We start from the raw sequence: 19,934 nt of genomic DNA, 5'->3' as shown, positions 1-19,934 counted from the left end.
ACATTAATCTGTCAGTTATAATCTAATGACATAATATTCTGAAATGGACCATTCTGTACTTTTACTTTTTTGACTTTAAGTACATTTTGGTGCTAATACCTTTGTACTTTTACTTAAGTAACATTTTGATTGCAGGACTTGTAGCAGAGTATTTCTACAGTTTGGAATTGCTACTTTTACTTAAGTAAAAACTAAGAGTAGGGATTTATTCCAAAAGAGTACTTTGTCCACCGCTTATTATGTAGGGGAGACCGGGGATAGTTGGAGAGATTGAAAGTGTTACAATCAGAAAGAGGCTACATTCACTCTGTGCATGCTTAGTTTAGTCCTTATTCCTCACGTGTAGCACCCTGTGGCAAACACAGACAAGTTCTTTAAGGGGAAAAAAATGATTTTCTAGGTCAGACTCAGTTTCCTGTCCAATTTCTACTTCCATAAAATGCAATCGCAGAACCGCCCTTGATGCACAAATATTGTCTGAAATCACATTATTCATTGGTGAAAGACCTAAATTGTTAAGTTTTTTACCCGGGTCAAGAGGCACGTGAGTATGCTAAACATAACAGCATAACCTTTATTTTTTAAATACGACTTAAATCTAGGACTTTTGTTTCTAGATGCTTTAAGATGGTCAGTTTACCTGTTAAGTTTTTAATGATTACTGCCTTCAGGGAATCGATCCTCTCCCTCCCCTAGCTGTTTGAGATTAAATAGGACTACTATGAGGGCAATATTGCCTCATCAGAAAAATACTCTGTGGTGTGGCTCTTAATGATGTACTGTACTGCCTCATTTACAGTCATTATATAACCACCTCTACCTTTGGCGTTTTGTCAGCATGTTGTAACAAATTAAGGAAACACCTTTGAGTGCGAGTACTGGGCTTTTAGATAAAAATCAAAGTGTGAAGTTGTGTTCCAGCTTGTCTCAATATCTTCACTTGCTTGTAGCTGTAGATTTACTGATAAAACTGTCTCAGTGTAGTTCTGGTTTTGTCATTCAAACTTCCCGTCTTACTCAATCTTAGCTGTGAAGGTATTTAGAGAAACCTTTGGAGCAAGAAAAAACTTTGCACTGTAATGTCATTAACATTTTACATCAATTTCCTGTCACCGCCGATATAATATTGACCATGTAAGTAAGTCTACAGCTTTAAATGCTTACTTGTAATCTGCAGTCTTACTCCAAGTTTTGAAAGAAAGGCTGAATGTGCACACTTGCTGCAAAGATGGGACACATAATAACAATGATATAGCTTTAATGCAATCTTTACTACAACACAAATAAATTACATTCAGCACTGGATAATGGTGCATTGCACCAGTGTTTGCTGCCACAGTCGAACGCAGAAAACACTGAACACAGTTATTTGGCAACTAAATGCATGTATGGACCTTAAAATGGCCCAGTGAACTCATGAACATGTTTGTGTTTCCAGTTCCAGCTCTTTGTATCGAGCTTCAGTTTCATGTTCAACAAAGGGAACTTATCTGGTGTTTCGTATTGCCCTTCATGGTTCAGTAACTCTACACTTTACTGGATTTCGCAGGGGATGGCTTGATGTCAAAGTCTTTATCAGACGTGTAAAGTCCTGTTCCCAGCATCCTCCTCCTCCCTGATCTGTATCCTCTAGAGGTGGAACGGCTGTCAGCTGATCAGTACGACATCGTCACTTTCAGGAACTCTGCAACAACATGATCCAAAAGGTAATATGAGACACCCAGTCTTTCATCAACACCACCATATAAAAGTACACGCTCTATACTTAAGGTTATTATAAGGGTGCTTAACTGATCTATCAGCAAATATCTCACAGTTTTTCAGTGACATTAACCTATATTCTAAAACATTTAAGTCCTGTTTCTTTTGAGATGTTACATCCATCACATCTCAAAGGTCACAGGAAGTTAAATTCAACCCCACAGCGGCTTGTTTAGATTGGCGAGGTTTCTCGAAACACCATCCATCCGTCTTCATCCACTTATCCAATGACAGATCGCGGAGGCAGAAGGGCTAAGCAGAGTATCCCGGACGTCCCTCAAGCCAGCAAGGTTTTCCAGGTCTGCCAGACAAGATATATGATCTCTCGAGCGTGTTCTGGGTCTCTAACCAGTTGGACATGCCCAGAAAGCCTCTAAACGAGAGACACCCAGGAGGCATCCTGATCATACGCCAATGTGAAGGAACAGCAGCTCTACTCCGAGCTCCCTCCGGATGTCTTAGCTCTTCATCCTACAGCTGAGCCCAGCCCCCCCTACAGAGGAAACTAATTTCCACCGCTTAAATTTACCGTCTCATCTCTGTCACTACCCAAAGCTAATGACCAAAGGTGAGAGTTGGAATGTAGATGGACCGGTAAATCCACAGCTATGCGTTACCGCTCAACTCCTGCTTCACCACAACTGTCCAGTACAATGCCCTGATGAAGCAAGAGACATCGCAGAGAGATGCAGGAAAAGGTCTGGATTTCTGACGGCTGTGTACCCGTTTTGAGAATCTGAGAACAAATCCCCCCAAAATAAGCACTTTGAAAACAAGTCTTTTTTTAAAAAAACAACGCGCCTTGAATACTTTGGCTGTTTGCATTTTTTCCTTCATCTTTACGATCTGCCATAAGCAGCGCATTTTATTGCAGAGTTTGCAGACCAAGTCTCAGACTCTCTGTTCCACAAACTGCTCCAGCTGTTTGAGGATGTGAATATATTTCACAGACAGAGAGAACTTGTGGCCAATCGTTCTCTTGGAGAGCAAAACCAACGCTGTACTACTGCACCGACTACTGTATGCACAGGTTAGCAAATCTCTTGCAAACATAATATTCATTCTTTGGCCAAGCTGCTGTATTATACAATTTATGAACAGCAGCAGTTACATGCAAGACAGAAGAGCTATATATGGAGGATAACAACCTTTTCCATAGCTGTGCATTAAACGTTCAATTTCCTTCACAATACAATACATAATTTTAACTGACAAACAAACTTGATGTTTTACTTGAAGTTATAAATCCAGACAAAGGGAGAGTCTTGCTCCTCAACTTTCTTTCCAAACGGCAACGTACTGCAGTAGAAGAAGATAACAGTAGGAAGAGGCTAATTGCATGCGGATGAAATTTCACCCATTAACATGTTAGCTGAGAACACTGATCTAATTTTTGTAAGCACAGAGAGACAAAGATGCTTGTAAAAATGAAATTACAGACGTAAATGAGTGTGATCTGTGCAACTTTACGAGAGTAAATAGAGCCAACTCTAAAAAGGCCACTGGCAGTTTTACGCTCATCTCCACGGAGAAGATGCATATTCAATTTTCAGTCTTGGATTACGTATTACACATTATTACATAATGGCTCTGTAACTGAGACTTCCTTTAACACTCAGATATCCAGAACAGGAAAACCGGATGGCTCGGTGATGGAAAACTATTGTGGAGCATGCAGTAAAGACCGCAGATAGTGTTCATTTCTGGTAAAAGTAGAATGATGAAAGAGCCCTGAGAGGAAACATTCACACTGACATTCTGTAAGTAAGGAAATGTTTCCATCTTTAACATATTCAGTTTTTTTCCACCACCGATTACATGACTTAAAATTATTTTCACAAACATAATTGCAGAAATTGCAGAAAACGAAACTGCACAATGATATATAAAAAGGACTACAGTACTTGCTTTGCTGGGAAATGCGGTACTCAGTCAACAGACTCTTGTTTTTTAAGTAGCCTGGTGTCTACTTACAGCTAAGCCTTTTCCTGATCCAAACAGGGAAATTTAACAATGTATTTAAAAGTTATATCACAAATCTAACTAGTACAAATCTTTAGGAATGCAGAACCAAAAGCCACAGTTAGACACCGCAGTCTGGCGATGTGATGCTTTCAGTTACGCTTTGTAACTTTTCTAGAAAAAGACAGTTAAAGAGGAAGCAATGACTTTGTGTAAATGCAACACAGTCCATATTAAGACACATTAGGAAATAATGGCCAGAAAGGCAGATAAGTTATACAGTGATAAAAACAACACAAATACCCACCAGAGAGCCAGTGAACAATACTGTGGTGCTTTTTAAAGCTGAAGTAGGTAATGTTTGTGAGATTAAGTTCTTGTCATATTTGCTGAAACTACCAATATATCCTGACAACACTACAGAAACAAATAATCTGTAAAAAGAAATGCTTCCAATAGAGTTCAACAGTGACCGCCCACTTTTCGAACAGCTCCGGTGTCGGACTTTAATTTGCTCCATTGAAAACCTTACATTAAGAGTTTTAAGCACAGAACCTCACCAACCGGCTACGAGATGAATCGTAACCTTAAAAACATTACGGCGCAAATACAAATTTGGAAAACGGAAGAAAAGGAACAAGACCCTGTACATACACAACCATAGAGTTCAGTGATAACAGCTCACTAATTGTTTGCGTATTGCAGGGGCGGTCAACATTTCCAAGGTAACAGCGGGCTGCTGTTATGCTTAGGATTGTAGGTAGTGTAGTACTTCGCCACGAGCTTGTGAATAAAACAATGTCGATATCATACCGACTCGTGGCTTCTACAGGAGTATAAATCATCGTTTCACTATCTAATAGCTCATGGTAAATCTACATTTGATGGTAAAGACATTAAGGCTAATAATCAAAATCCTAATATAGAAAATGAATGGGGCCGCACTGTTGAGCTCTGGCATCTGCAAGATTCCACCACGCCCGAAGGAAAACATCCACTCAGAGCTGAGCAGTCTCTAACTCAGTGTCAATGACTGAAAATTGGCAGTGCTGATCAAATATGAATCAAGATTCTGTTACCGTATTGCATATTTATTGCATAAAGTGTTTTCTAAAATTTTAGTGTACTGAGTAGCTGTGAATTAGGTTTTGGCTCGACTTGATCGCAAGTCATAGCCTGGCTTAGGTAACCAAAGATTTAGACTGGGAACCACACATTCATTTTGCGTATTTGAGACGTGGTTTACGATTGCAATGAGAGCGACAGAAATTCTGTGAGGAAGACAACGATGGATCAGAAATTCACGTGTACACGATGGCGTTGAGCAACTGTTGACATTTGTGCAAGACAAACATGAGGGAAGAAGGTTGCGCTTTATATGGACACTCTACAGACATGTTTTTAAACGAAAAAAACTCTAAGATGCGATCCGTAGATGTAAACAAACTACAAGCTTCTGTGTGTCGGATACGTCGTCATCGTCTTGCCGTCCCTCCCTGTTCAGCGATTAATTTCCTCGCAGAGGTGAAAATGTGATTCATGGAATCCAATGGCGAAATTAAATCGTGCACAAGGCAGCATGGGTATACCCAGGCAACGCAAGTTGTGGAGTTAACGTGCAATCATTGTCACTGTGTCAGAGACTGCTCAGGTCTGATGGGTTGTTTTCCTTCGGGCAGGGTTTTATCCAGCAGATGCCATTAGGAGCAACAGGTAAAGGCAGGTTTTTTTTTACAAATTATCTGTCATGTCCTACTGTTAGGATAAAGTGACAGTTTTAGCAAATATGACAAAAACTTGACTTCTTCAGCTTTAAAAAGGCAACTGGAGTTAAACTTGCACCACACATCGCGCACAAATCAAATAACGCCTCCCAACTAGCCACCGCACTTTAACACAACTTTTCAGTTGGCTGAGTCTTAACTGAATGTTGACTATGGCCTGTTTATTTGGGAGGCAACACAGCAAAGAAAGAGCGATGGCTGGGGGGTGAGAGCGAGTGGAAGAGGGGGGAGTGAGGGGGTTTTCTTCCCAGTGCACAGCCTCAGTTTCTCTGTAATCAGCCCATCACTGGGTGTGTCTGCATAGCTCCCACCACTAATTTCATTGCTCTCAGACCACGTAAGACTGAGCCAAACCACAGCGTGGAGGAAACTCCAGTCTGCTGCCTGCTGATGATAGAGATCGGTTCATAGAAAAGGAATGAGCAGAAAACAGGGACGTATAGACAAGTATGATGTATTGTTGTAGCAACAAGAGTGAAATGTTACTTTATATGAAAATGTTTCCACTTTTTTTGAGTGAACTACTAAAATTTTCTCAGTTTTGCTCCTTTACATTGTTGATGAATCTCTAAAGAAATCAAACAAGTCAACATCTGGTTCTTAAAGCCCACTTCAGATACATCTTTCTAGAGCTGCAACAATGGGTCGATTAATCATTGGACAAAAAATTGAGCAGCAACTATTTTGATAATCGAGTAATTGTTTAAATCCCTTTTCGGGGACAAAAATGACACACATTTGATGCTTGCTTCTCAAATTATGAGGATTCGTTGCTTTTCTCTGTCTATATCACTGTCACCTGAATATCTTTAGATTTTGAACCGTTGGTTGAACAAAACAAGACAATTAAAAATATCACCTTGGCACGCGGCACCTTGGAACTGTAGTGGATGTTTTTCACTATTTTCTAATATTTTATAGACAAAATAATCAACTAAAATAGAAAATAATCATCAGATTAATAGATAATGAAAGGTGTGCCACAGCCCTACATCTTTCCCAGAAAATCCAATAATGAAAAGGACGGATTTATTTAAACTTTCTATCAGCAGCATAAAAGAAAAGAACCAAAGTTGAGCATGTTAATTAAAAAGTGCCAACTCAAACAAAGGAGAAGACATTGTACTGCCACAAAAAAGATTGTGTAGGAAAGAAAATTTTAAAACAAAAGAAAGTCATCTTTTACAGATATCATTACATACCCCTTAGTTAAAGTATAACAGAACGATTTCGCCGGTGTTTTGGTGATGGGAAGTCAGATTTGTCCAGTGCAGCTCATAGTTGTAAATGTGTGTGAATGTGTGTGCAACAGAGTGTGCGAAGAAAGATGAAATACTATCAGATCATGACTGTAAAACGATCATACCTTTGGCAACAGCAAAACACAGAGTATCTGACTTGAACATCTGTCTGACCGCTCTCCTCTACAACGGGAAAATCTTTCTGCTCCCTGAGGAACTTCTGCAGGTCCGTCAGCGGGAATCCATCCTTTTGGAAGCTCTGTTTATGAAAACACAAAGAAATACAAACAATTAAAACACATCACACCCTTTTCATACTAGACAGCAGAGATTATTGCTGCTTCTTTGTTCAGAATGTTAGAGGATTGTTGTTCAGAATAGTCAGAAAAGCATGCTGGCTTGCATAGTGCAAAATTGCAGGTTTGTTTTTTTCGGAACATTTCTACTGCTTAATAATCTCTGATATGTTCATAATATCTCATCCCAGCGATCACATCTCAAACAGTTGAGGGGGGCACTGAGAAATGTTTCTCAAAGAGTTCCTATTACTGAACTGGCGTGCAAAGATTCAAATTTGAACCTATAAAGTGCCACAGCTTTCACCCCGGTAAAACCAAAAGTACCTTAATGGTCTCATAGGCGTCGGTGATGAGGGCGATGAAGAGAGACAGGACCATGTAGATGAACAGGGAGATGAAGGAGTAGAGGTAGGCTCGGCTGAACAGCCACACCAAAATGTTTTTGTCCTTCAGCTGCGCGAAGGTGGTGAACATGTCATCGCCGTTCAACAGGGAGAACAGGCACTCCGCTACACGACTCAGGCCCTCAAACTGGAAACATAGAAGAGGAGATATCAACTGGACTTTAGGAACGTGACACAGTATACACAGTTAACACAAGGGCCGTGAATCAGGATGAATCTGAGGAGTTTTGACATGATGAAGAGGATATTTCTGCTGCACGTGTTATTTTTCTAATCGGATATTTTTCATGCGAGTTTCTTGATCTTTAGGAACTTAAAAAAAATCTATTCAATTTTTTTTTTTAACTCTTTGGTTGAATTGTCCAGCACACAAATATGACGTTTACGTTTACTGTGACGAGGGGTCGTAAGTAACCAAAGCTGCATTTTAAGGGACAACAGGTACAGTAGGTCTGCAGCAATTTGTTTCATTATCAAAATCAATAATTCTCATCACAATTTGTAAATGCCTTATGTTACGTCAGGTTTATTAAATGTGTTCGTTTTGTCCACTTAATCTGAAAACACTCTAAGACCTTGAGATAGTTATAAGACAATAAAAGCTGAAAATCCTCACAACTGAGAGGCTGGAACTAGGGAATTTGATTGACGAATTATCAAAATTGCTGATTAATTATTTAATCAATTCTGACCTAATAGTAAGCAAAGGCCCTAGTACTAATACAGTATATGAGACATGCAAAAGTACTAAGAAGTGTGTTCAAGTAAACAACATGTACAACTAGTTTAAAAACTATACTGTGACTGTACATTTCCCATCATTTTAAAAAAACAAACAAAACAAAAAAAACTGTTGGCCCTTACAGAGATAGGGTTAGAAACAATGTCGACAGAAGTATGACTGCTGGCACAGGTGGAACGGTAAAGATGGGAAAACAAAAGAGGAGACAGATGGCTCAAAAAGGGAAAGCCCCAAAACCAGATAAGAACATAACCAAAGAGGCAAAGTCCCCCCAGGGTGTGATAGTATCTAAACACAACATCCCATTGCAACAGTATGGATTCCAGCACTTGAAGACATGTGGGATGGCAAGTCCTAGAACATCCTCTGTTTATTCCTTCAGTAAATACACAGAGGATCCTGGAGGGGCTGATGGCTCACTACAGGGGACACCCCCAGCCACCGCAATGTAAATATCATGACTCAGTTGACTGTAAGTTAGGACAAACAGAGGGCTAAAATCAACTGCACGCATAGCAGCTCAGCAGGTTGAGTCACTTTCACATCCAGTAATTAATGTGGCATTAATGTGAAACATAATATAAACTTTTCTTTTAGGGGTGGACATGGACGCATAAGTGCATCTAACAACTAATCCTGTGCATCATTTAAAGTACAATCAGGGTCATTTACAAATTAAAATTTAATTGATTTAAAGCGTCATTATGGGATAATTCTCAGGCTATAGTCCATCCATCCTTACGTAAACTGACCTGACAAACGCACAGTGAGATGTGGGGTGGGTGATCTCAGTCTATCTCACATCTGTCTCTCCTACAGTATGAGCACTGCCTTGTTTAGACGCCCACTGCTGCTTGGACTTCCGTAAATAATTTATCTTAACAGGCGAGGACAGCTAAACACAAACATATTTTCTTCCAGTTAAAGATGACCATCTAAACCGAAGCTGTGGCGCGCGCGCGTACACACACACACACACACACACACACACACACACACACACACACACACACACACACACACACACACACACACACACACACACACACACACACACACACACACACACACACACACACACACACACACACACACACACACACACACACACACACACACACACACACACACACACACACACACACACACACACACACACACACACACACACACACACACACACACACACACACACACACACACACACACACACACACACACACACACACACACACACACACACACCTTTCTCCCCTCTTATTCCCTGTCACTACCACACACCTCTGTATCATATTAAAAAGTGTGTGTGTGTGTGTGTGTGTGTGTGTGTGTGTGTGTGTGTGTGTGTGTGTGTGTGTGTGTGTGTGTGTGTGTGTGTGTGTGTGTGTGTGTGTGTGTGTGTGTGTGTGTGTGTGTGTGTGTGTGTGTGTGTGTGTGTGTGTGTGTGTGTGTGTGTCTCAGTTTAAGGTGTCTAACTTTAGTCTAAAGGACAGAAAGCTGCTCTCATTGAAGCTGGAGGTTTCATGGACAACGAATATACTGACATCTAGTGGTTGTTTATTCAATGTCTTCGGAAAACTAAATACTTCTGGACAAGGAAGCAATTTCAGCTGTTTCCTCAATTTGCTGGACATAAGTAATGTTGACACAGTCATTCAGAAGCTAAATAACTGTGGGAGAAAGTCTGATAACTTTTCTCCTACTGTAAGTGAAACTATTTGGATAAAACCTTTAAGGATCATAGCAATAAATAGGATAAACTTGGTACAGCTCATCTGTATTATTAACTGCGTTGCATTTTCATAAGTCATTGTTAATGCATATTTCCCAGTATAAATGACCACACATATTCCATGCAGACTGACTCCAGTGAGTATTCATGGTAATTTCACAGATTTTCTTAAAGCTTGTGTTCAATCACAGAATGCGGTTTCAGCCAATTTCAAGATGTGCACGCATACATGTTTGGGAAGTCTGAATGCTACTTATTCTTGTGGCCTCAGCAGTTCTGCAGGAAAGGGGCTGAGTCACAATAAAGAGCCTTGATACTTCTCCTAATTTCCCACAACCCTGACAATAACAGCCAGTGCAGAGCAGGCATTCACACACCAGCAACTGCCCCACCATAAACTCCCTTCTCTAATCTCTGAACCTCAGTCCTCCCCGTCCTCTGCTCTCCTCAGACCAGTTAAGAGAGTTACCTTCTCATGGTACGGCCCCAGTACGATCCACCCGCAGAAGGTGTAGCCGAGGTAGATCATGCCAGCACAGCAGCAGAAACGTAGGACTTTGGGTAAGGCTGCTTTCATAGTTAAAATTAACACCTAGACACACAGGGAGCATTGAGACATGAAGTAATTGTTAATAAACCTGTGAAAGACTGTGTGAAGACATTTAATCAGGGGTGGAGATGGCTTTAAAGAAAGGCCACAAAGAATAAGAGAAAAGGTTTAAGACTCACATTGTATTTCTGGAAGTATCCCAGGTACCTGATCACACCAACCCACACCAGTAATGTAGACGTTCCCAGGAAGATACTGCACACATCATAGCTGGTCAGACTCTACAGGAGAGGAAAACAAAATCACAAAGAGCACTGAGAATTAAGTTGGCTCTTAGTCTTACTGGGAAATCAGGCCTTCGTGAAGCCCTAAGATGAGCCAATATTTAAAGTTACACCCTCACAAACAACAAACAAAGTGCAATACAACCTGTGCCATAAAATGTGCACAAGCGTTTCACATGTTTGTTTAATTACCAGAGTGACCATAAACATATCGAATCTTTGGTGCAGCAAGTAGGTTAACAGAGAGTCAGGACATAGGAGAAGTTGGGTTAATTTAAAGCTAAACTACTGTAAGAAGGATTTTACTGAAACAGGCGCATCATTCGCGGTACAAACTGTGACATGAACTGAGTGGGTTACCGGTATTTTTATTAGGGCTCAAAGTACAATGTGGAACTGCAATGGAGGAACATCCTATCAATTGTTAACTTACTTATGTGACATAATGTGACAACTTTGCTTTCGTGATTTAGGGTTATAAAGCGAATACCTTATTGATGACATTATAAGTTTCATAATTTAAAATCAATACAGCTCACAACAGGCCGTTGTATGCATGCGTAAGGGGCGTTGTGTCGCCAAGACGCAAAGGGAGAAATTGCTTTCATAAAAAAGGTCATCGTGTATGGCAATATAAAAGATATATATATATATACAGTATATATATATATATATATATATATATATATATATTCCCATTTATATAGATTTTTAAGAATTAATAATAATGTTCACAACAAAATAGGCCCTCCTGAACTGGCCGTCTGCACATAATGATGTGGTTGTATGAAACAGACTTGCGATGTCATAGCAGTTGTTTGTGGTTATTATAAGATCAAATCTAAACTTCCCTCAACTGTAGATACATTTAGTTTTCCCTGCATCCTTATACAGCACCACTCCAGTCACGTGGTTTAATAAATGATTTTTCATTTTTCCCGTAACGTTTAATCCAGTTGTTTCTGTTATTTCTTCATTTCCCTGTTTGACCTGACAAATGAAAGGCTTTACTGGAGACGATCAAATTTGACCCTTTATAGACCCTTTTCACTTAAGACTTGTTAAAGCAGGAAACTCCCAGGCGGATGTAGTAAGAGTAATGACCTTCAAGAGTTATGCTCTACAGCAATCTAAAAATTCAGCAGAACAACAGCAGTGCTATCATGTAAAAACAAAAGTCTCGGTCAGACGGGGGGGGGGGGGGGGGGGGTGTATCAGGATAAAGTTTGTTTTCTACTTCTGCTGAAAAGCTCGGAGTAAACACTCAACATGGAGGCTATAAAAAGGACGGACAGACTCAGAGAAACATGTCTTTACGGGGTCTGCATTGAATATGTTGAACCCAAAGTCCAATGGATACTGAGACACTCCCAGAATTTTATTTCTCAATAGCTTCATAAATCACAGGATGTAAAATCGAAGCCGATGCCTCTGGGCTGAAATTACTATTGCCATGACTGCTTAAAAGGTTTACTTTTCTTGCCTGATCTAATTACCCTAGCTATGTCTTCATTTTTACAGTGTAAGGAGAAATAAATTCATAACATAAACTTCTTTGACGCACCTTTACCTTTATGTGAACGTATAAAAACACTCTCAGATGTTTACATTTCAACTAAGGATTTTTTACTCCTCATTTATGTTTATTTGAAATATAACGTAGTCCAAGTCAGTTTTTGGGCCCTATACAGTAAGACAGGAGTAAATGATTCAGTTTACCTTTGCTTGTATTTCCATCTTCAGTATGGATCCGATTATAGCCAAGAGGTCACTGACGATGACCAGCAGATACCAGCCGTTCAGAAACTCCTTCTGATCATCCTCACACACTTTACGATTGTAGTTCTCGTGGAAGAATCTGGAGAATCTCTGAAAATACACAAGTGCAAGTTCAGTTTCTTTTAGAAACATTTTAATAATCTACAACATAGTATGATCAGACCAGTTGATGACAATGGTATCTAAAGATATTGTTTTATTTTAATTTGAATGATTTGTGCTCAATGTGAAGAGGAAAGTGAACAACCAGAAACTAAATAAAGTAATATAGACCAAAGACTAGAAACAGAAAAACTGAAAGAAAGAGAAAAAATAAAAATGTCCCTTTATGATAATGTGTTATATTGATAAATTGTACAGTGTGAGACTGGACAGCTGACCTGGAGTAACCTGACAGCCAGTACGATGGAGCGGGTGCACAGCACAGCCGATGTGAGGCAAACGAGGATGACAAAGCCGTCAAACACCAGCAGATAGTGTGTGTTCTTCTGAGCTGAAACAGAAACAAAGTGTGTGTGTGTGTGTGTGTGTGTGAGGGTTTATCTTTTACATAACTGCCACACTCATTACTGATAGCTAGCCTGACAGTTTACAGGACAACGCCTCACTAACAGTCAACAGTAAAAGGAATTTATATATATATGGAATTCATATTTTGGTTGTTTATGTTTCCACAAGATGTGGATTTTGGTGAATAAGCAATTCTAAAGTATCAATAATAGATCATCGAACATATCGCCTTTGTAGTGTAGATGGTTATGCTCCATATTTTAATTTGTCCTTTCACCTGCCCAGGGACGACAGGCGGAAAGAGATTTTTGAGATTCATTTTACATTGGCTGTGATGTAAATAAACTAATTTGTGATATTATTGTCTATATTAATATACATTTTAAACAATAAGCTTGTACCTTTATTTTTTTTTAAGGATATTTCAGAGAGCATTTACAATATTTGCAATTTGTCATGCTGAAAGTATATTTAAATCTTTGCTATTTTATTACTTTACTTATACTTCTGTCATTACTATTATTTTATTCATTTTGTCTTCCTCTGTGCTCAGGTCTCACTTGGAAATGAGATCTCAATGTGACTTCCTGATTAAATAAAGTAAATATAATATCAATTGATATAACATAAATGCACCTTTCCTCATGTAGGTTCTTCCTTTGAACCTTTAAACTTTATTACAATAATACTTTTTAGGTTTATTTTTATTATTTGTATTATTTTTTTACCTCTCCATTAGGTGAGATAACTACACCTTACCTGTCCCAGATATCTTCCAGTCTTGACACGCGCAGCTCTGAGCGTCTATGTCCAGGAATATTTTCACCTTTCCACTGTGACACTGGTTGTCAAATGTTATCTAGTGGACAAGACCAAAAGAAAGTAGATTAGCGAAGCAAGGAGAGAAGTAGTTGTTATGCTGTGTTGGCAATGAGGTTCTGTGGTTATGTGCACTTCATTTTATAAGCAGGGGGGAAAAAATGGCTGCACCATACCGTAACGTAGAAGGAGTAGCAGTCAGGTAACTCCCGTGAACGCACCGTCTGTAGGTTGATTCCTTTCAGCTGGAAGGTTAATTTAATGTCAACCAGCCTGAGAGCAAAGTGGAGGATTTTAATGAGAGGAAGTTGTTACAGTTGCAGCAGTCACATACAGAACATTGATGGGACTGTATACCTGTAAAAGTCCAGATCAAAAAAGGATGAATTCTGGGTTTTCCATTGGTTTGCAGTCTTTGGATCATGTGGCATACAAACTGACAGAGAGGATATGAACAGAGAAAAACACCATCATTGAGATCTTCTATCTTCTCATAACTAAGTAATTCAGGTTCTACTGATATTGATATTTGAAAGTTAAAGAAAACCTATTTATTGGCAAAAAACAACAAGTAACACTAACACAATTTTTAAATTGACATTGCAGATTCAGATTATTATTATAAAATATAAATCAACAAATTCTAAATAAATCTTTATTAATGAATTCAGATCACAAACTACCCAGCAGCATATAATAAAAAATGAGCACCAACCTTTTTAGCACATGGATGCATTAACAATAATAATAATGATTCAATAACATAATATATATAAATTATTCTGCATAATAAGTATGATTACATTGGTGCTATAAGTAAATTTTGATGCTAATACTTTTGCATTTTTATTTAAAGATTGGAGTACTCCAGAAGTACTCCATTTACTCCAAGATGATTAATTGTCTTTTAAGTTCCTATCTGTCAAAGAGTGAGTTAAGACAAAGGTGATTAATGCTACTTTTACTTCCGTAAAATGTCTGGTACTTCTGTCTTCCTGCCACTTTTGCATACAGGTGATCACGTTTGTAATTCGTCATGTACTGGGACATAATAGGTTTGCAACAGAATCTGAATTATAGGGGTGAAATATTAAGAACAGAACAATGATAAGGGTGTATTTAAATAAACAGTCGTTTTAATTTCCCCTCTTACCGGTCTCCAGGTGCGCGTCTATATCATAGGCCTCGTCTGAGGGCTCAACGCTGCCTCTCTTGTAGTATTCTTTACAGATGATGAGAGGCAGCAGTTTGCCGTCCTCGTCTTCACCGTAAGCGATGGGACCCACCGAGAGCCGGCCCAACTGGCTGTACTATAAATATCAGAAGCCTCAGGTAAAACAGACTGTCCTGGAGTGAAAAGTGCTGTGTCAAACACAAACACAAAGCCTGCTCCAATATTAGATAACTCATAAAAAACCTAGCAGCCTGTTTTTCCAGATTAACAGGTAACGTTAAATAGTTTAAATCACATTTAATCTTTTGAAGCTGTTTGGATTAAGTCGGTTAATTAAAAATGTACAATGATACAATAAGGGGACGTAGATGCGCTAAAAATAATAAAAATAAAACTGCCCTTGTTAGCTGAATCACTTCTTCGGCCAATTATTTTTTCATTTTTGAAAAAGCTATGTTTTCATTTCTTTATTATTAACAGTAGCAAAATATAAAACTACCCCCAACAACCTCAGAAAAGGGAAAATTCAAGCACAATGCACACTCAAACCTACCACATATTAGTTCAACCTAACCCTTTTGAGTAAGGCTGCCTTCAAGTCATGTCAGAGTTAATAAAGTTAAATAGTGTTCATGTCAACATCATGAACACAGACTCCTCATCCCGGTCGTTCAAGGTAATTAAACTCAAATTCAAGTACCCTATAATGTCAATGCACAGAACTTTTCACACGCAGATCTTTCCCATCTCTTCACCAACAGACCAACAGGCTGGCTCTGTACTTGCTCTCAGGCTGGAGTCTCTTGAGTCCGTGGTGGAGAGGAGAACGCTGAACAAACCTTTTAGCTATCATAGACAATGATCAGCACCCTCTCCATCACACAGTGGGCAGACAGCGGACCACAGTACAGTAACAGTCAAACTGTTCAGAACAATATAATCTCAAGCACCTTATATGTTTTTGACCTTATGCTATTACATGTTTACATTTGCACTACAACTAGACCGCTTTTGATACATTTGTTATGTATTTTTTTATATTGTATTTCTATATTACTGTTTTGATGTGTCTGTGTGTAATGCTTCTGTTAAACTGCAATTTCCCAGCTTGGGATCAATAAAGTATTTCTCTATTCTGATCCATTTCATCCATCCCCCATGACATGAACGCTACGTTATACTTTTCTTTTCATGTGCTAGAAGCACAGTGTAGGTGTGTAAGGTTAGGGGGTTGAACTTGCCTGATCCAGGACATAAAACAGACTGTCATAGACACTTTGTTGGGTGTAGACAGCAATACTGTAGTCGTCCTCATCCACCCCACTGTAGTCCTTCAGGAACAGGTTTTTTAGGGCCATCATGTTCTCCTCCTTATAGGACACCACCAGCTGGTTGTTGAGACCAAACAGGATGAGCTGCGGAGGAAACGACACGACACGCTTTTTTTCAAAAGCCAATTCACTAAGATTTTTTGAAATAATTGTTTTAAGCTGGAAATATTTTTAATGATAGTTTTTACTTAAGTAATGCATGAAATCATAATGGACTGCGTTATGTTTTCCACTTAAATTAGATTTGGACTCCTCAGCATTTTAAATTTTACATAGACTTTCGAGCTAGTAACTTTTTAGTTGTAATTTTACTTCTTAAAAAGGGGATATATCAAGCTTTCAAAAAGGGCATTGATGCGACGTTGGGGGGGGGGGGGGGTATGGGGGACATACGTCCATCTGGCTGACGTATACCTCCGAGGAGAAGTGAGGGCCAGCGGCTTGCTGTCACTTAAGAGGCTGCACCCCTAATTATTCACAAACTTTAACCTCCAATAAAATAAACTAGCCAGGTACAAAAAAATTCACCCCCTCAGTGTTGTCATGGAGATATGACCTAAACATACAGACTTTTTTGTAATTATGCTGTGAAAACGGCCTATTAAACACGGGGGTCTATGAGAAACTGCTTTTGGCAGACCAGCTTAAACTGTGCATGTGTTATTCACCAATGATATGATGCAATATAATGCTGCTGCTTCTCTTTTTAGCCTCCTTGGTTTTCTGCCTCTCTGCATTGTCATTGCAACTGGGGAGTGACAGAAGTGGCACTGTAGCAGCACTCTCTACCTACATAAAGTATAGTTTTGACATCACAAACTGAAAAAGACAGTTTCTGAATACAGGCTGTGTGCATTTCTCTGTGGATTGAATGTTTTGATACTTTCACAGTATGTATAAAGCACCTCCACCTGCTTCTAAATCTAACTTTATACAATATGGGACCTTTATATAAAAGATTAGTTAGTTTTTGATCCCTTTTGTCCACTGCTTAAATAACAAAATAATGTTCTATTACAACACGAGAACTCATCTACAAAACGCTTCATTGTCATCTTTACAAGCAGCCAGCAGCAAGAAGAGCAAGGTTCAGACGTATGGGTGGGTTCACATATTTCATCATCTTCCATTTGAAAAGAAACAGATGCACTCAGATTATCTGGGACCCTGTGTGTCAAAATGTGTCCACACAAATATAAACACTCATACCACAGTAGACTACATTCCTTGGGCAGATTACAGCTCCAGGAAGTGTTTTCCGGGTGGATCTTTTTTGCTAATCTACATTAATCCCACTGTGCTGTACATACTTGGGTGGTGATCATGACGATTTTCAGAATTTGCACCACAAGTTTCCAGGGTATTTGTCTTCGGGCCCGGTACTTCTCACACGGGCTCATGAAGTAATACTTCAGGTCATCTCTCAGGTTCTCCTCTTTGATAATGTCTTGAGTCGAGACGGAGCTGAAAGTTACAACAACATGAATATGAACAGCTGGGAGGCAAAATGGAAGAAAAAAAATAGTGGGAAGAGGCCAGGTTAGGCTACAGCACTGAGGGTGAAAAAACAGAAGTGAAAGCAGTTATTTCATGATAATTTACTTGAGCAATACTGGTCATCTCTCACAGGAAGGACTCGGTGTACCAAGCACACTGCCTGCATTCATGGTGCTGCCTGGGTTTAAGTCCAAGGTTAGCTCAGGGAGTGCACTTTCAATATTTTCCCTCACAGTTTGTGCCCACAAGCTCTCCCTCACAGTACAAATCTCCTGCTAGGCTACTCCTTTTTTATTTATGTTTTTACAAGTGATAGAAGTTTTTGTTAAATTACACATTTTACAGTTATTTGCAGTTGAATGTGTTTGTTTTGAATACCTGTCTGGTCCTGTCAGGAGTAATTAATGAAATGTCTGCTGCTGTTGTTTTAAGGTAAGGTTATGTAAACAGGCAGTTCAGCCTTCACTTTACATTTCAGAAACATTTAAAACTATAGCAAACATTGGAGCAAGTTTTTTAATGTCGAAACATGCCCTTGAGTTAGTCTTGAACGCAGGTGATTAGAAAGAAATAACTTACCTAATTGAATTACTCCTGTCCAGATACCGAACCAATAACTCCATGATTGCTTATCCACGTGGACACACACGTTAATCCAGTAGATGTAGTTGTCAGACGGCTGTCAGACACACACTTACAGCACAGAAAAGTCTCTTCAGCTTGTATTTCTGTGACAACACGCACCTTCCAGTCGGCCAATCAGGAAATGAGTTTCAGGCGGCGCAAAGGTTTCCAACATAAGGTCCGGGGAGCACACAGGTGTCACTGAGAGGATCGAAATGGACCCATGGTCAGAGAAATAATAAAGTGAAAGGCGAGATATCATTGAAAAACTCTTTATTTTCCAGTACTTGTGCACATACATTTAGGTATCTGGAGTGCCTTCAAATCCACAAACTATAAAATAAGACAACCAGTCAGTTTTTTTGCTGCCTTCAAGTGCTACGGAAGCGATGGTCCTCCCCATTTGTGAACTGGAAATAAGCAGTGCGTCCTGTTCAAGTGCTTTTGTTGTCATAGTGAAATTAAACATGGCGGACCCACAGATCCTGACCTGAGTGCTAGCATCTGCTCTGTGTAGGTAAACCACACAATAATGTTTTGTTTTTTTAATTACTCTAAGTGTTAACACATGATATTGAATCTGTCTATACCACAACATTGTATAGACTACAAAAACCATCCGCTAACAGCAGCAGAAAACGTTTTATAGCGTGACTTCATTCATTCATTCATCTTCAACCGCTTGTCCCTGTCGGGGTCGCGGGGGCCTGGAGCCGATCCCAGCTGAATGTGCAGTGCTTACTATTCATGACTCTTGTGTTGCGTGCCACCATGTTGAAAAGGTCAAAGGTTATTTCTATTTGGAAACTCGTGTATCAAAATATTCCACGAGCTCCCCAGTGGAAATGACCACATGAGGGGGTATAGGTGTGCAAATTTCATGTCGGTTTTTGGTATTTGGGATTCAATGAGCCGCTCCCCTTCCTGTGTCTCCGTATCTCCATCCACTACCTTTGCAAAGGTGCTACTGGATTACACCACTTTTTCCGTGGTAAATACGTGACTGTATATTTCTTAATTATTCTGGCATCTCTGCTGTGTGATCATAACATTCTTCTATACCTATTTTTCTCACATGCCAATCAGAGTAGACTGGGCTTTTCATATGGGGGGCTTAAAGAAACATGCCAAAACAGAGCGTTTTTGGAAAGAGGGTGAATACAGGTAATGTTTTTTTTGTTTAACATTAAAACAGATTCTATAAAAAAGATACATTTATGAAACTGAAAATGAGCATAATGTATCCTTTAAGATGCTTTATCCCTACTAAATTATTTTTTAAATAGAGCCACTCTTAAAATCGACAAACTAACAACAGTTTGATTGATTTCCCTCAATTGCACAAAAACAGAGATTAATGTTAAGATTACGCGAGAATGCCCCACACCAACAATATTTTTTTTTAGGAATAACATTGTGGTGGGGAAACACATTTCCTTTT

The 19,934-nt window shown here is 39.3% G+C and overlaps 1 protein-coding gene across 1 annotated transcript; it reads right to left on the bottom strand.

Moving 5' to 3' along the window:
• Positions 1 to 1,311: 1,311 nt before the first annotated feature.
• Positions 1,312 to 18,567, bottom strand: mcoln2 (mucolipin TRP cation channel 2). The gene is made up of 14 exons (XM_083940643.1): positions 18,449 to 18,567; positions 17,683 to 17,836; positions 16,283 to 16,456; positions 15,021 to 15,177; positions 14,225 to 14,303; positions 14,044 to 14,140; positions 13,808 to 13,907; positions 12,919 to 13,031; positions 12,479 to 12,628; positions 10,655 to 10,756; positions 10,395 to 10,517; positions 7,372 to 7,578; positions 6,874 to 7,007; positions 1,312 to 1,684 (listed from the first exon to the last, which is right to left on the bottom strand). Exons 1-14 carry the CDS (start codon positions 18,490 to 18,492, stop codon positions 1,648 to 1,650), a joined length of 1,671 nt encoding a protein of 556 aa, XP_083796769.1. The 5' UTR covers positions 18,493 to 18,567; the 3' UTR covers positions 1,312 to 1,647.
• Positions 18,568 to 19,934: the final 1,367 nt, after the last annotated feature.

This window comes from Echiichthys vipera (assembly GCF_963691815.1).
Source record: "Echiichthys vipera genome assembly, chromosome: 3".
Taxonomy (NCBI): domain Eukaryota; kingdom Metazoa; phylum Chordata; class Actinopteri; order Perciformes; family Trachinidae; genus Echiichthys; species Echiichthys vipera.
This window is presented reverse-complemented; position numbering and strand designations above follow the sequence as displayed.

Coding starts and splice junctions, on each gene's coding strand:
- mcoln2 (XM_083940643.1), bottom strand. CDS start 18,492: ATGGAGTTATTGGTTCGGTATCTGGACAGGAGTAATTCAATTAG. Junction 7,579..10,394: donor TGGGGCCGTACCATGAGAAG/GTAACTCTCTTA, acceptor CTATGTTTCCAG/TTTGAGGGCCTGAGTCGTGT. Junction 1,685..6,873: donor GTGTTTTGCTGTTGCCAAAG/GTATGATCGTTT, acceptor ATGTTGTTGCAG/AGTTCCTGAAAGTGACGATG.